This window comes from Mchenga conophoros, linkage group LG11 (assembly GCF_057382185.1).
Source record: "Mchenga conophoros isolate Kocher_MC1m ecotype Shallow Benthic linkage group LG11, M_conophoros_male_GT1.1, whole genome shotgun sequence".
NCBI classification, from domain to species: domain Eukaryota; kingdom Metazoa; phylum Chordata; class Actinopteri; order Cichliformes; family Cichlidae; genus Mchenga; species Mchenga conophoros.
The window spans coordinates 593,924-611,728 of NC_140536.1; the positions used below are offsets into that span (position 1 = coordinate 593,924).

The 17,805-nt window shown below is 45.2% G+C and overlaps 1 protein-coding gene across 3 annotated transcripts in view; it reads left to right on the forward strand.

Annotated features, from left to right (window-relative positions):
* Window positions 1–17,805, forward strand: part of cep162 (centrosomal protein 162) — a 48,287-nt gene that overhangs the window by 26,842 nt on the left and 3,640 nt on the right. For all 3 annotated transcript variants that reach the window (XM_085290471.1, XM_085290473.1, XM_085290472.1), the window contains exons 14-26: window positions 970–1,104; window positions 1,209–1,340; window positions 3,564–3,676; window positions 4,043–4,142; window positions 4,232–4,358; window positions 5,895–6,058; window positions 12,537–12,638; window positions 12,718–12,951; window positions 15,594–15,791; window positions 15,974–16,241; window positions 16,713–16,845; window positions 17,356–17,497; window positions 17,569–17,667. In XM_085290471.1, the coding sequence (XP_085146597.1) occupies window positions 970–1,104; window positions 1,209–1,340; window positions 3,564–3,676; window positions 4,043–4,142; window positions 4,232–4,358; window positions 5,895–6,058; window positions 12,537–12,638; window positions 12,718–12,951; window positions 15,594–15,791; window positions 15,974–16,241; window positions 16,713–16,845; window positions 17,356–17,497; window positions 17,569–17,667 (1,947 nt within the window). The remainder of the gene's footprint in view (window positions 1–969; window positions 1,105–1,208; window positions 1,341–3,563; window positions 3,677–4,042; window positions 4,143–4,231; window positions 4,359–5,894; window positions 6,059–12,536; window positions 12,639–12,717; window positions 12,952–15,593; window positions 15,792–15,973; window positions 16,242–16,712; window positions 16,846–17,355; window positions 17,498–17,568; window positions 17,668–17,805) is intronic.

Consider the following 17,805-nt stretch of genomic DNA (forward strand, 5'->3'; position numbering starts at 1 on the left):
TTTACGACACCAACTCTCTGCCATCTATAATCCAGTTTTGAGTTCCCTTCCCTGCCTTAACGCCCACTCACATCCTGGGCCATCTGACCTCAGGAATTCGCATGATAAGGTGGGGCCAGGTTTCACAATGAACACACACGCAACTCTGGCTGATTGGGACCCACGCCCAGTTTCCCACCTTGGCTCAGGCGATTAGAGGATCATCAGGGGGTCCTTTTGTCCCTCTGTGGGGGGAAACTCCCACTAGGTTTATATCTGGGACTCTCCACCATTTGACCTTAGAACTGAAGAAGCTTCTTGGATGAGAGGTGAAACGTCTTCAAGCAACTTAAAGAAGTCCAGATGCTTTTCTTTGCAAGCTCCTTTGACATTTAGGGTATTGGAGATGGAAGGGATGTGTCCTCTCTCCAGCCTGTTCGATGTCTGTGTTGGTGTCTGGCATTGAGATTGAGCTGAACTTCCAGAGGTCTCCTTTTGCCATGTTTTACAGTGTTAGGCCCAGCTCTTTGTGGGATGAAGTCTGTGTGCCTAAAATCTGCTGCTGGTTACCAAAGCAGAGCCTAAAGCTTACAGCTCCTAGATAAAACCTGAGTATGCGTAGTAGCTGGTCATTGGTACAGCTCTGGGTGCTAAAACATAAAATATTTAAAATGGAAAGATGTGAGTAAAGTTAGAGCCTTTGTTGTTTGCACATCACTTTAGCAAACTGAGAGCCATCCAGGGAGTGACTGAGCTGCAGAGCTAAAGTGCCACAGCCTCTGCTTACAGGATTTCACACGTTCATCCATAGTGTTTTTCACCTTTTACAAGGACAGTGTTGTTTTACCTAACACTACATTTAGAGTGTCACAACACAAACATACTGCCAAAATGTGTGTTCAATAGGAGAAAAGCAAAAACATGCTGCAGCTCCTGTGCACACTGATTCTTGCTGAAAGAGAGACGTGACTTTGGTTTGTTGCCTTTCAGACTGGCCACGACAGCTCCGTGCTGGAGGAGCTGAGGACGCAGCTGGCACAGAAGGAGAGGGAGCTGCAGATGATGAAGGCAGGAGCAGAGGAGCTCAGCTCACTCAGACAGCAGAATTACCTACTGCAAAGCAAGGTGCACAAACACATCACTACTTTCATTCCATATATATGGGAAATCTGTAGGATGGCCCATTCTTATTTGGGTACTGCCAGGGTAAGACTTTTTTCTCTCAACAGCTGAGAAGTGCAGAAGAAGCCAGTCAGAAGAAGAGGTGGGTGGAGGCTGCAGATGTTGCTGCAGATGAGAAGTTCCAGCAGATTGATAAAGAAATAAAAGAGCAGGAGGCACTCATAAAAGGTTACCAACAGGTTAGTGACCCTGAACTCTACATCTTATTGTGACTTTTGTCACAACGTTTTTCTCTCAATGATTTCAGTGTTATTTCGACTTTTTAAGGACTTTTATTAGGACTTGTTTCTAAAACAAATAGACTGTTTTCTAATTTGTGTCCTGTCAGCTGTAATCCCAGCAGTGTAAGTAATTTTATACATTTGCTACATCATCAACTGAATGGATGCAAATTTATGACACTACATACTAGGGCTGCCACGATTAGTCGACTATCAAAATCGTCGACGACTGATTTAATAGTCGACGCGTCGTTTGAAGCTTTGTAAGATCCCAAAAGACGCAGGAATAAGTAGCAGGATTTAAGAGTGTAATAACGGACTGAAACAGAAGATGGCAGCACTGCATGTACAAGGATGCCAGCTGCCGTTAAACCCTGAAGAAGAAGCTGTGTCCCAGAATTCATAGCGCAGCCCAGCTCAGTTTCCAACAATGGCGGCAGCTAGTTAGTTCTAATATTACTCTTATTATTCTTTCTGGTCACAAAATAAACGTTTAACATATTTTCATGGAGAATGTAGCTGTGTAAACCTCAAATATCTGCTCAGTTTATCAAGACACCGCATACTTTCAAAAGCGCTCCGACGTTTTCGGAGACGTCTGTTACCCACTAGCTCGATAGCTAGCCGGGAGGTCAAGGGTCACTAGAGCCGCCGAGAATGGCAAAGTCCCGACACATCATTTTCAGATCACTGCAGACTTTCGCTACTCTACATCTACTTTAGATGTGTCCTTGATCCATCACAGCTGATTTAAATGGATAAGTTACCTCCTCAACGGTCGTGTCCAAATTCATGGGCTGCATCCTCCTGAGGCCGCATTTGTAGACCGATTACGTCACAGCGACGCGCCGAAGGCTGTCCAAATTCGTAGACTCCTCCGAATGCAGCCGACAAATGCGTCCTCCTTTTCCCCGAATTTGAAGGATGGGTCGGGTGTGTCCTTCGTGGCCTACCATATCCCAGAACTCATAGCGCGGCCCAGCCAAACTCCAGTTTCCAACAATGGCGGCCGCTACTAAGTTTTAAAATTACTCATACTAATCTTTCTGGGTCACAAAATAAACTTTTAACATATTTTCAGGCGAGAAAGTAGTTGTGTAAACATCAAATATCTGCTCGGTTTATCAAGATATCGCATATTTGCAAAAGTGCTTCGACGTTTTCGGAGACGTCTGCTACCCACCAGCTCGACAGCTAGCCGGGAGCTCGAGGGTTACTGATGCGGCCGAGAGCGGCACAACTCCCGGCACATCATTTTCAGATCACCGCGGACTTTCTCTGCTCGGGTTAAACGTAATATATAAGTCAAGTCACTTAGACAACCTAAAAATGTTATTGTTGGGCTTTTTTCAGTGTTTTGTTTGTTCGTGAGTAAATCGGTTTGGCTGAGATTAAAGTTATTAGATTAGATTAGATAAAACGTTATTAATCCCCCTTGGTTTTCACACAGCTGACTAAACGTCAAACAGAAAACTGATTAAACAGAAGTATGAGATGGTCGAGAGTTTACGCCAGTGTCCTGTTATATTTTAGATAGCAAGGAGCAGACGGCCGAGTTTATTAAACTCCACCGAGACAGCGGCGACGCTAATCAGAAGGCTAGACCGTCCAATTTCACGGCCGTTTACTTCCGGCCTACCCGACCTTCTGAGGACCCGGCCCACATAGACCGCGAAGGCCGGGTCCTCAGGAGGATGCAGCCCATGAATTTGGACACGACCAACATGTCCTGTAGTTCTCCAGAGGCCTGGTAATGAACTAATCATGTGATTCAGGTGTGCTGACCCAGGGTGAGATCTAAAACCTGCAGGACACCGGCCCTCGAGGTCTGGGATTGGGGACCCCTACTTTAGTTTGCATAGGTTTGGGAGATGAGAGTGTGTCTTTAATGAGAGGGACTCATTTTCCCCAAGCACTAAACTTTCTGCCATCTGCTTAAAACAACTTTTTAGAAGTGCTCTCCACTCGTAGCAGTGCTTTGCCTCAGAAGCTCTATGTTAAGACGCCGTGTGGGCACAGTTTATGAAATTCTAATCATTTTCAGTTTTATACAAACTGCAGTAAATAGAAAAGCCCATATTAGGTGTGAGCAACGGTTTAAAAAAACAAGAGCCATTTGTACCTAGTTGTTGTTCTTTTCATTGTTTTTTTGTTTGTTTTTTTACATTAATCTTCCTCCAGGAGAATGAGAAGCTGTATTTACAGATGAAGGCTCAGCAGGCCAAGAGTAAAGCTAATGAGGAGGCCATGTTTAAAGAAAACCAGCGGCTGCTGAATGAGCTGGCTGCCACCAGGTGAGCGTCTGACAGACCTGTACGTCCCACACACATGTTGTTGTACCCATATATGTGTGTTTATGTGCACTGTGAAAGACTGACCACTTGGAACACTGCGAGTCATACACATGTTCATGCATCGCTTCATTCTGTGCATTTAAGCACCTAACAGTGAAGCTAACAGTGAAGCTAACAGCACGTGTTTGGGCTATGGAAGGTATTCAACTCATAGGCCAAACCGGAGAGTCACTCGTGTTCAGGGACAGCAGCGCTAACTTTATTCAAAGTTTGTGAAGTAGGTCGTTAACAAATAGAGATCATAAAGTCCTCTAGCTGTGGAGTGGTTGTTCTGTGGTTAGGGTAAACCTTTTCTAACCTCACCAGGGAGCAGCTGCATAAAACTTCGAGGCCAGTGGGAAGTATATGCTTAACGGATCATACTCCACGCACTGCAGACTTGTTAGCGCAAATAAACTCACTTCAGGTTAGTACCGCTCTCATCCACCTGTACTGTAAGGCTTGAAGGGCTATGTTAGCCTCTTTGATGTAGCACAGATGTGAATCTTTGTGCAGAGAAATGAGGCCAAGATGTCTGAGGACGTCCACAAGCTTAAGCAGGAAAAGCAGGCTCTGGAGGTGGACTTGCAGCTCATTAAGAAAGAGAGAGACCTGGCTGAAGCCCGAGCCACCTCCACATCGGGTAAGATAAAGAACAGTCCTGAAACTACAATATTCATATTTTTCATCCCCTTTTCACTTCATATACAAACCCAATTCCAAAATGCTATAATAGGATAATGACAAGCCCAAGTTTGGAGCTTCGTTTTGCCTTCAAAACATGTAGAAATATGCAAAACTCTGCCAGTTTAAAAATGTGCCACCTTAGCAGAAACCCATAAATCAAAGTGGCAGCTTCAAATGTTGTGTTTGACCAAAGAGACTCACTTTAATGTTGTGTGACAAAGAAAAGCATCAAATGCTGTCAGGATTACTGCAACACTGAAAAGATGTGTAACCAGCTGCTACTGGTGATTTGTTTATAAAACCCCAAAAAGTATCAAACTGACAAATATGTCATTAAATGTATGATTCAAAGTGAAGTTGTCACCAGATGTGGGTAACATCTAATCCACACACAGATGTCAGTAGTACTGAACGTGCTGACTGATGTTTACTTAACTGTTCGCACAAAAAGCCGTTGTTGGAGGCGACGGCTTCACGACGTCTCCTGTGTGGAGAAAGTATTCCCAGGTGTGCTCGGGCGGGATTTTGGCCCAAACTTCCACGCAAACAGTCTTCAAAACTTGAAAGTGCTGCGCGGGCCCTTTCTATGACCTCTGACCTTTAGTTCTTTCCACTGACTTTAACCTGGATATGGGTCAGGTGACTGGCTGGGCGAGACACTTTCTTTCTTTCTCTGAAGCCAGTCAGTAGTTTCCTTTCTGTACATCTACTGTCATTTCTTCGCTATCAGGAATGTCTCGGCACATTTTTCCCTTCATCCTGAAGTGTGCCAGTGTCACATGCTGAAACACCCAGGCCTTGGTGGTGCATACCTGTTGGCATGGTGTTTATTATGCATGCAACGAGTGGAACTATGGTCTCATCTGACCAGACTATGTTCGCCCAGTATTTCAAAGGCTTGTTTGATTGTTTTTCAGCAAAATTTAAATGTTTCATTTTGCTTTTTCTTCAGTAATGAACAGTATTGTGCATACAGGCCGTGTTTTCATTGTGTTGTTTGAAACAATTGCAGGATTCCTGGTCTTTCTGTAGCTCTCCACAAGTGGCCCCTGGCTCTGCGATAATTCTGTTCACTGCTCTGTGGGGAGAACCGGCCATGACCGGGCGCTGGCCACTGGAACCTTCAGGATTTTAGAAATTCTTCTGTAACCAATCAGGATGTTTTACAACAATAGGACTGTGACGGTCTTGAGCTAGATTATTTGTTTTTACCCATCATGAGATGTTTCTTGATGGTCCCATCTGGCCTATAAAAAGGCAGGATTGCTTTCTAAGTACTTGTCTGTGTCACTCCTCATTCTTACACACAACTTAATCTGTGGACATTTATGTTTGATTTCTTGTAATGTGGGAATTAAGCTGGTGAAGCTTTCATGTCAGTAGCACCTTTAGAAATATACTTACTTAGGAAACTGGTGACATGTTCAATACTTATTGTACCTGCTGTGTATATGTGAGTAAGAACTGAGTGCGTTTCTCCTGAACGTGTTAGGAAATCAGACCTTTGAGATGCGTGTATTAGAGGACAGGCACCAGGAGGAAGTGACAGCCCTTAAGAAAAAACTGCAGTGGTTTGCTGAGAAGCAGGAGATGCTGGACAGAGATGCTGGCAGGCTGAAGGCTGCTACAGCTGAGATACACCAGCTCAGAGAACAGGTGATGCTCCGCTCTCACACGATGGTTACAGACTGATTTGTTTTGTACCCTCAATCTGCATGAATCCTCTGTCTGTGCTAACTACTTTTTATTTTAAATGATACTTGCAAAGAAAAGCGTCTGGACTTCTTTGAGTTGCTTGAAGACGTTTCACCTCTCATCCAAGAAGCTTCTTCAGTTCTAAGGTCAAATGGTGGAGAGTCCCAGATTTAAACCTAGTGGGAGTTTCCCCCCACAGAGGGACAAAAGGACCCCCTGATGATCATCTACCTAATCCAAGGTGTGAAACTGGCCGTGGGTCCCAATCAGCCAGAGTTTCGGGTAAGTTCATTGTGAAACCTGGCCCCACCTTATCATGCGATTTCCTGAGGTCAGATGGCCCAGGATGTGAGTGGGCGTTAAGGCGTCTGGGGAGGAACTCAAAACTGGATTATAGATGGCAGAGAGTTGGTGTCGTAAGCCCCGCCTCTGTTCAAAGATGGTCTCTCACAGTGGACATAGATGCTTCTTTCACTCCTCTTTCAAACCATCTGTCCTCTCTGCCCAAAATGTGAACATTGGCATCCTCGAAAGAGTGTCCTTTATCCTTAAGATGCAGATGGACTGCTGAGTCTTGTCCTGTGGAGGTGGCTCTTCTGTGTTGTGCCATGCGCTTGTGAAGTGGCTGTTTGGTCTCTCCAATGTAGAGGTCTGGGCATTCCTCGCTGCACTGTACAGCATACACCACATTGTTAAGTTTGTGTTTTGGCGTTTTGTCTTTCGGGTGAACCAGTTTTTGTCTGAGTGTGTTGCTGGGTCTGAAATGCACCGGGATGTCATGCTTGGAGAAAACTCTCCTGAGTTTCTCTGATACACCGGCTACATAGGGGATGACAATGTTGTTGCGTCTGTCCTTCTTATCCTCCCTCGCTGGTGTCTGGTCTTCTTTTCTGTGCCTCTTTGCTGACTTTATAAAAGCCCAATTAGGATAATTAGTTTTGAGTGCTTCCTTTACACTTTTACTGCCGTTTTGACGAGCCATCAGGCAGCCTTCACACCTCCAACGACCCCAACAATAGAGGCACTTTGGACACTCATTCCCCCACCTCTCCCCCCTCCATAGAGCCATCACCACCATCAAACACTTCACCTACAACACCCCCCTCCTCACCCCACACAAAAGAGGATTTCACACCACCTCCTCCCACCACAACTCTTCATATTCATGAAGCAGATGTGAGGAAGCAGTTTAAGAGTCTGAATGCTCGGAAAGCTCCCGGCCCAGACGGTGTGTCTCCTGCCACCCTCAGACACTGTGCAAACGAGCTGGCCCCAGTGTTTTCTGGCATCTTCAACTCCTCACTGCAGGCATGTCATGTGCCTGCCTGCTTCAAGTCCTCCACCATAATCCCTGTCCCCAAGAAACCTAGGATCACTGGACTAAATGACTACAGACCCGTGGCTCTGACATCTGTGGTCATGAAGTCTTTCGAGCGCCTGGTTCTCTCCCATCTCAGGACCCTCACGGCCCCCCTCCTGGACCCCCTGCAGTTTGCATACAGAGCCAACAGGTCTGTAGACGACGCCATCAACATGGCCCTACACTTCATCCTGCAGCATCTGGACTCCCCAGGAACCTACGCCAGGATCCTGTTTGTGGACTTCAGCTCTGCCTTCAACACCATCCTTCCAGACCATCTCCGAGGCAAGCTTTCCCAGATGAATGTGCCCGATCCCATCTGCCGGTGGATCACTGACTTCCTGACGGACAGGAAGCAGCAGCTTCCGGTAAACTTCGATGTTGAGTTTGCCGTTCTCTTCAATGTGCACAGCGCAGTCCAGGAAAGGCAGACAGTCGTCCTTTTTGTCTTCCCTGGTGAACTTGATGTTTTTATCCACAGAGTTAATGTGCGCAGTGAAGGATTCCACTTCTTGTGTCTTGATGTTGACCCAGGTGTCGTCTACATATCTGTACCAGTGGCTGGGTGCTCTTACTTTGAAAGAGCCAAGCGCCTTCCTTTCCACTTCCTCCATGTAAAGGTTGGCTACAATAGGTGACACGGGGGAGCCCATGGCACAGCCATGTTTTTGTCTGTAGAAGCCTTCGTTGTACTTGAAATATGTAGTGGTGAGGCAGAGGTCTAACAGTGTGCAGATCTGATCGGGTGTGAAGTTGGTCCTGTCCTCCAAGGAGCTGTCTTCTTGTAGTCGTTTTCTGACAGTCTCCACGGCCTCCGTGGTGGGTATGCAGGTGAAGAGAAAGACTACATCAAAGGACACCATGGTTTCATCTGGATCCAGGGTAAGTTTCTGGACCTTGTCGGTGAAGTCGGTGGAGTTCTTGATGTGGTGTGGGGTGTTCCCCGCGAGAGGAGCAAGGATGGTAGCAAGGTGTTTAGCAATGTTGTAAGTGGCTGAGTTTATGCTGCTGACTATGGGTCTGAGTGGACAGCTTCCTTGTGGATCTTAGGAAGTCCGTAAATGCAGGGTATGGCATCCCCTGGGTAAAGGCGGTGATATGTAAGGCAGTCAATGATTTTGTCCTTTTCAAGGTCCTGAAGGCAAGCTATAACTTTCTTTTTGTAGCTGCTTGTGGGGTCTCGCTTTAAGGCTTCGTAGGTATTGTTGTCACTGAGGAGAGTAGTGATCTTTGTATGGTAATCTGTAGTGTTTAGGACCACGGTGCATCTTCCCTTATCAGCTGGTAAAACAGTGATGTTGTGGTCTTTGCTCAGGGAAGCGACGGCCTTCTTTTCCTGTATTGTGAGGTTGGATGGAGGGACTTTGGCACTGGAGAGGGTGGCTGAGACTTTCATCCTGATTTGCTCTGCTTCTGTCTGTGATAATGTATTAATCCGTATGGCGGTTTCTGTGGCTGAGATGAGGTCCACTGTGGGCAACTGTTGCGGAGAAATGGCAAAATTGAGTCCTTTGACTCAATTTTGAGTCAAAATGACCTAGATGACTGAGAACCTTCACAGACATATTTAAATGATACTCTGACTTCAGTGAACTTCCCTCATGCAAGTCATTGTTGTTAGTTTAATTCAGTTATTCTTCCTGTGCCGTTCGGCACTGTAGCATCAGAGTTATCGTCTGAAGGCCAAGAAAGAGGCCCAACAGGCAACGTGGATCATTACGGCTTTGTCATACTGGTCCACTTGATTGATCTTTATTTTTACTTTTAAGTTATTACAATGAGAACAGACATGACCGGGGGATAGGAACGGGAAAGGCGTAGACAAGGGAAGTTCAAGAAAATCAGAGGGACAGAAGGAAAAGACCACAAAAGTCAGCTGGATCACCTGCTGGAAGAAAAGTCAAGAAACCAAAAGAGAACAACACAGTAGGCAGACCACAGCAGCAACCTGTAACAGTAACTAACAAATACTGAATGTTAATGAGCAGCATGCACGACCGACAACGCTCAATATGTTTAGAGGCAGCAGCCAAGGTGTCCGTGAACACTTTGTATAGAAATTGACAGAGATAGAGATTGACAGACCACGTGACTTTCGTGCATTGCATTGTGGGTACGAGTGGCAACAACATCAAAACACTGCATCAAGCGCATCAAGCATTTCCAGCACCGGCAATCATTAATTCTGCGGTTTTAATCCCTACTTGCATTTTATGTTTACGAGTTGCAGTTCTGTACAAAACGACGGTGAACACGGCAGCTCTGTACGAAGACAGACGTGGCGAAGAGGCAAAAAAAGGACGAGGAAAAAATCAAAGGAGTGAAAGGGTCAGACCCACACGAGCATACAGAGTGGAGTAAGGACGTTAGCATGCTGCACAACTTTCATCACGCACATATTTATTATTATATGGTCCTAAGTGTGAGTGCACACACTCACAACATGTTTAGTAACTTCAGATCCTGCAACAAGCCCAGCTCCAGTTTACTTTGGTGATTTGGACGATTCCATCTCACAGCTGCTGTTACAGGCCAACGCATCTATTTGTTGTTTCAGGTTGTAGTGTTACACAACATTTTCAGATCTAATAGAAATAAAATGAGTGTTTCGTAATTCATTCAATTATTGTTTTTATTTATAACTGGCATTATTGTTTCATTCTATTATAGAATCTTACAGGAAAGAGGCAAAATTGTAAAAAAAAAAAAAAAATCCATCGTGCTTTATTAGCTGCTTCGGTGAAAAACTAATCAACAATGCAACAAAAAAAAAACATTTCAAAACAACATACTGGAAAAGTTATTCATCAATTGATTGCTTCAATACAACACTTGGGCACATATATGCGGGACGTTTCGATCTCGCTCTCTCTCTTAACCGATCAAATCGGGCTGTGGTAGCAGCTTTAAACTCGGTCTGACCCAGGCTGATAGAGGGGCCCAGTCTGGATCACATTCCTGCATTTTGTAGGCTGGTTTTCCTACAAAACACAAACATTAGCCCGCAAAGCCACAGTGAACAAAGCAGCATAGCAACGAATTCAATTCAAATTAAGACTTATTTGTAACCTACATCAACAACTACAACAGCAGACTGACCTTCGTGTAAATGCTTGGAGCAGACTAACCTGTGAGTGTTCTGGGACGTTATATTTGGTCTTTGAATGGCTGCAATCCAGGCCATCCGTCGGCTCTTTGTTACTTCGGAAACATGGCTCGAACAATTTCTCTTCAGCGATGTAATCCGATAAAAACGATCTCTTTACCCGTCGGCTTCCCGTGGCTGTCATGCGACCGGCTATTGCAGTTAATAATACAACGGCTTCGTACACTGGTACCGCTTGCCACTCTTACCCAGAATCCTTTGCAGTTTTACCACGGAAATGACGTCACATTTTCAATCTCTATTCAAAAGGTTTCTCCATGTAACGATCTGATAGTGGGTGTGGCGAGTCATAGCCCCGCCCACCAGGACATAAAGCAGGCTAATTCAATGACTGTAACATAACCTTCTAACGTGTGACTCAGTGTTTGTACCTGAAATAGATGGTGTAGTCGAGCCATCTAAGAGTCTGTTTTAGCATGTGTGTGGTACAGTTTTCATTAAATACTCTAAACAACTAATTTAAACAGGACTTATAATAGAAACAAAACATTCAATCACACCATTTATAATTAATGAGGTCAGTGTTTAGTCTTAGAGACGGTTTCCTTTGTTGATCAGAACTTTATTTGTCTTTGTTGTTGTTGTACCTTTTTTAGATATACAACTTGAATAATTCATCATTCCCATTTAAGGCAGGCTGGTGGTTGTACTCTCCCAGTCAGACCATGTGACCAGGCTGTGATGGTTTTGCCACAAACCATCGTTTTTTTTTCCTGCTGTCACAGAGCACCTCCTACAGGGAATTGTGTGATTGTTGGTTTCAGTCTAACATTCAGTTCTTTATGTTACAGCAAAATGTGCCTCAAGGAAACTGTTGTTTTGATTTGAAAAAATGGTAAATGGCCTGTATTTGTATAGCGCTTTACTCGTCCCTAAGGACCCTAAAGCGCTTTACATATCCAGTCATCCACCCATTCACACACTGGTGATGGCAGCTACATTGTAGCCACAGCCACCCTGGGGCGCACTGACAGAGGCGAGGCTGCCGGACACTGGTGCCACCGGGCCCTCTGACCACCACCAGTAGGCAACGGGTGAAGCATGGACAATGCTGGGCATCCTCTGCACACGGCCATAAACAATCAGAAGAGTCTGTTCAGTGACAGGTTGCTTCTCCCCAAGACAAGAACTAACAGACTTAAAAACTCCTTTGTCCCACACGCCATCAAACTGTTTAACTCCTCTCTGGAGGGGAGAGGGAGGGGAGACAGGAGGACAAAGGAGGGGGGAACAACTAAGCTGTAGTGCCTCTTCACCTCACTGTGCAATACTTTTTGTAAATAGTCAACAGTGCAATAGACTCAATACTTGAAATGTGCAATTCACTTGTATTTTTATTTTTTATTCCTATTTATTCTATTTATCCCCTTTGTATATTTTATTTATATTTGTCTCTGTATTTATATATGTGTGTGTGTGTGTGTGTGTGTGTGTGTGTATATATATATATATATAACAGTTCTGTAACTGTAACTTCGGTCGTTGCTGTGCTTTTTTTGGAAGTCGAATTTCCCAGAGGAACCCACCCGAGGGATTACCGGTAATAAAGTTCTATCTTATCTTAAGTGTCTTGGCCAAGGACACAACGACCGAGACTGTCAGAGCCGGGGCTCGAACCGGCAACCTTCCGATTACAAGACGAACTCCCAACTCTTGAGCCACGATCGCCCCACTAAAACTAAAATTGATTTAAATTGTGTTAATTTTGAGGAACGTGCCTATCTTTCCTGGCTCTGGAAACATTGCTCTAGAGCAGTGGTCCCCAACCCCCGGGCCTCGGGGTCCGTGGGTTGGGGACCGGTCCGTGACTCGTTTGGTACCGGGCCGCGAGAGTTCTTTTGTGGTGCTTCACAGTGACAACAGTGAAAGCTTTAGGAATGAGGATGGGAAGTAACAGGCCGTCTCCATTTCAGGTAGAAAAACTGAAACAGGAAGTGGGCAAAAGAAACAGCTGGCAGAGAAAGGCGAGAGACAAATTTGTGGACTCGAAGAGGATGAAGGACTTGGAGCGACAGGTTTGGCACACGGGCATACACTAACAATTCATTTCTCCTTCCTTCTTCTACAACTTCATATCACTTGTGTTTTCACCAGGTGAAGGAGCTGGAACAAATACTCAGGAGCAGAAACCCAAATTCGCTGCCTGCTTTGATTTATGCTGCAGCCACATCTGCCAGCCACGAGGACGCTGGCAAAATGTCCTCTTCCAGCCGGATCACTGCTCTGCTGGAGCGAAGGATCCAACGTCTGGAGGCCGAGCTGGAGAATCACGATGAGGAAGCCAAACGCAGCCTCCAGGTTATGGAGCAGCAGTTTCACAGAGTCAAGGTACAGCTAACATCAGTCCACAGGCTTGTCGATGTAACGACCTGCCAGCACTCAGCCTGGAAGTAACAGCTGGGTGACTGTGAAGAGGACCCTAAACAGAAAGCCCCCGTCACACCACCGACCTGTTCACCCCCTTCCAGCTTGGGTTCAGGGGTCAAACACTCTCAGCTTTTAAGATTGGGCTTAAAACTTTGATAAAGCGTATAGTCAGGGCTGGATCAGGTGACCCTGCATCCAGCCTCGGCTGCTGGGGGCGTGTTTATACCTTTTACAGCTGTCTGCTAGTGTGGGGTTTTGTCCTTTTTAAATGACAAAAAATATGTTAATCACATCTTAATACCAAAGAAATAGGGCAGCCACCGTCTCTTGCTGGTCATCAGTAGAAGTCACTGAATCCACACTTTGTGATCACCACGTCTCCTCCTGCTTGGTGTGCTAGAAAAGCAAAGCAGAGCGACAAACAGACAAAAGCTTCATAGAGAACTGAAGCCCAAAGAGGAAGCCGTGTGACATAATAAGTTCAGTTTCAGTCAGTCAATGAGCTTCTTAACCGCACAGCTGTGAGACTAAACAGTAAAACCTTTATTTTTCTCCTTCACATGTCTGACTTACAGCAGATCAGTGAGGAAACGTGTGTCTGTGCTGAACCAACACTTTTAAATGTTCTTGCTGTGGAAGTACCGTATTTCCCGGACTACAAAGCGCACCCGAATATTAGCCGCACAAGCTAAAATCAGGGGAAAATCCTGTTTTGTACATACATTAGCCGCACCTGACCAAAAGCCGCAGGTGTTTCAATTTTGACTCATCATATGTAAGAGAATATGCACAAAGCGAATTGTCAGGAAAGAGACGGCTGTTTGGAGACACACCCCTTTTATTAATATTTTGAAAAACAAGTTATGGATACATATTTGCACATGTGCTGTGCTTCATAAATGAGTAACAAATGTAGTACATAACAGTAACCTACAGCACACCAGAAAAATAGATCCGGACTACCTTTTAGGCTCAGGTGCAGTGACACGGCTTTAACAAGAAGAAAAGTCAGTCATTCACCATCTTTCTCTTCTTCCTGCGCACTAAAACCACCAAAGTCCTCTTCTCCAGTGTCGGATACGAACAGGCTCAGGATGGCTTCGTCATCCACTCTCAGCTTCTTTCCTTCGTTGTCACTTTCAAAACCAAAGAAATCCTCGTTGTCAGTGTCAGAGTCGAACACCCTCAGAAGGGCCGTGGCGGTGTCCTCCTCTCCATCATGCAGCAGTCCAGCCCTTCAAAATCCGTTGGTGATCGTGGATGTTTTCACACTTTTCCACGCTGTCAGAATCCACCGGTGGAGTTGAGCATAACTTGCTTTTCGCAAGTTTATCGCCGCTGGTCATCCACGCCTCCCGCTGAACGCGTAGTGCTACTTTGAAGTTTGTTTTTCGCGCTACTTGTACGGCACTACGTTGCCTGGCGGACGGACATGTGACCAACATACCACTCTTGAACCCCGATCCTTCCGCCAGGCAACGTAGTGCCGTACAACAGCAGAACAAACAAAACAAATCTTACGATATGACAAAAATCATGGACAATCCATAGAAAAGCCGCACCTGACTAAAAGCCGCAGGGTTCAAAGCTTGTGCAAAAAGTAGCGGCTTATAGCCCGACAATTACGGTAGTTTGATTCATCACAGTGAAGAATCACGTTTCAGACGTCTGCTTATAGTAGAGACTCCGTGTGTTTTATAGAAGTCTGTGTCAGAACCATTATTTTCTGTGGTTTGTATCATTTAATGATGAAATGATCATTAAAAACATCAGATGAGGGAACACATGAACCAGTTCCTCTTGTAGCGCCTCGTAGCACTTAAAGCTCTTTACACAGCTCGTCTCAGTCACCTGTCCACAAGCTCAGTCACAGTGCTGTGGAGCAGCCAGGGGTTGAAGCACCATTAGCAGATAACTCAAGAGATGAGGCAGAGTGAATACATTATAATATTTTTCTGATTCAACTCCAGTTTCACTGTAGTAAAATCCCTCAGCAGCTGTGTGACAGCACTATGAGTCACTTACAGCACTGGCCATTTTGATTTCTGTGGAAAAACTGACGGACAGAAAGGTTTTATTTCAGTTTGGACTCTTGTCATGGACATGGACATATTCATTAGTGTTTTCAGAGCATTGTTTCATAAAGGACTGCAGCCTCTCTACTGTGGAGGATCTGAGTCTGTAGGCGTCGGCCTGCTTAGTCACACCCACGAGCCTGTCAGCTGCTGACTGGCTCAGTTTCCAGCTGTACCTGTTAACTGGTTTGTGTATCACTCACTGTTTATACGTAAAGTAGAAAGTGTGAAGCACATGTGGCTTGTTTCACACAGGGATCAGTAACAGTGTTCTTTGGTCGGTAGCTGCTTTTGATTTGTTGTTTCTTTGCTTGCAGTCACTGATGTACTGCGCTTGGTCCTGTATTATTAATTCCTCTTCATTAAGGACTGTTTTATATATAACTTGTCACAGTTATTTAATCAAATTAGACACATTATAAAATCAAATACATTTTAAATCATGCTCACAAACTGAGTCTTAAAAACAAACAACCTGCAACAGTGTAGCAGATTTTTGTTGAATGCCACTATGTGTCTGCTCTGCAGCTCCGCTACGAGCAGCAGATCTGTGAGCTGGAGCAGCAGCTGCAGCGTAAGCAGCAGCTTGAAGCAGCAGCTGGGTCCCAGTCACCAGTAGTCCAGGCTCTGGAGGAAGAGCTGTACCGTGTGAAGCAGAGCCACAAACAGAAGGAGAAATCTCTGCATGAGCAGATCGAGTCTCTCCAGCAGCAGCTTAAACAGAAGGTCAGTACAAGTCTTACTAAAAGCAAAGAGCTATTGTCTTAGCTGCCTCCAGATGCTAGAGCAGGCAGCCTTTGCCCTGAAACCTTGGAATAATGGATGAAGTAGGATAATGGAGGAGTTGATAACACAAAATAAACTTGTACTCGATTATACAATACTGAGGAGAGCCCTTCGTTTTACAGGCCCTGCTGAGTCCCGGCCGGCACCAGCGCCAAGCCGAGGCAGCATTTGGTGTGCGGCTTGAGCGGCTGAATCAAGAGCTCGCTAAAAAGACACGGACCATTCAGGAACTGAAGAAGGAACGGAGGAACATGCCGTCTGCCCCCAACACACGAGCAGAAAGACGATCCACTGAGAGCAAACACCAACAACCAGGTCTCCTCACTGCAGGAGGAGAAACATTCCCAGCTGCTCCGTGTGAGAAGACCTATCAGCCCACCGTATTCACAGGTGGGAATGCACTTTTTTAAAGTAAGTAATACACAAAAGGGACTAAAGATCACCTGATGCAATCAAAATATTTTGTGGTCACACTGTTTAATTCACTTTGATTTTATTTATTCAATTCCAAATCCCAACAAGATTCGCCTCATCGGGGACGAGAGCAGGGAGACGAGACTAAATGCAGAGTGCTGTATAAGTACATAGTGCGTGAAGGGGGCAATTTATGGTGTGTGTGTGTGTGCGTGTGTGTGTGTGACTGTTATTTGTCGAGCGATCCTTGAAAGTGGTTTACACACAAGTGTTGTTTACATATTCTAGACTTGCATCAGAAGGAAGAACATGCCCACATCGATCCCAGTGTGAACACTAACAGCAGGGATATAGAAGCGTCTATAAGCAGGGCTGTGGTTTTCCAGATTTAAAAAATGCAGCTAGCTGGAGGCACTAGAAGATTTTTTTCATGTTTCCTTCTGACAGGGAGTCATATCTCTGAGGTTCTGCAGGAGAACGAAGCTTTAAAAAAGCAGGTGGAGCTTGTGCTCCTGCAGAGCGAGCAGGAGAAGGAAGCTCTGAAGGCTGATGCTGCACAGGCCAAGCAGCAGCTGTGCAGGTACAGTTTTGTAGTTTTGCTTCTGTGTGCTTTCTGCTTGTTTCCAAATGCTTCTACTTGCACTTGCTGTTTAGGAAATGTTATACTTAAAGCAGTGAAGCAGACTGAATATCAAAGTTCATTTACAGTGTTGAATTTCTATCCCTGAGCCATAAAAGGCTGATGGGGAATATCACTGTCAACGTCAATACACAGGTGTACAACAAAGTGCCAACCACTGGTTATACTCGAGAACAAACAGTGTGTGGAGATGATACAGATCACATCATCTGTCAGGAAAACGGTGAAGGGGATGTCACGTTGGGGATGCGTGGCTGCTATTGGAACATTTGTGCTGCTGATGAATTCTCAGGAATATAAAGTTACACTCTCTTCAGATTCAGGCAAAGCTGATTGGACAGTGCTTCATAGTGCAAATAGAGACCCATCCTGCAAAGAAGCAGGATGTTCTTCAACAACCCAGCCAATCACCTGCTGCCCCTGAATTAAAGATATGATTTAATCTCCCAGGCTGACAGAGGAGTTTGAAGAGCAGCTATCCACTACGAAGGCAGAACACTTTAGAGTGTTGGACCACCTGCGGGCCACCCATGCACTCGAACACTCAGACTCTAAGGTTGCAGAACTGACTAATAAGCTGAGCACTCAAGAGGTAGGGCTCCCTCATCAAGCAGCCTCTGTACAACATGAGCCTGCTGCTTTAACATTCATATGTACCTGCAGATAATGATGAATCATCTGGACAAGCAGCTGAAAGAAACGCAGGGGTGCAAAGAAGCACTGAAAATATCCAGGAGGAGAGAGGATGCTCTGCAGACGCAGGTGAGGAGCTGGAGAAAGATCGCTGTGCTGGCTCTATCCAGGATTGTACACAGAAAGACTCTGAATTATGGAATGCCAGGACTGCCAAAATGAATTAATGAAATACACCATTAAACAATTCATTAAATGTGTCAATAA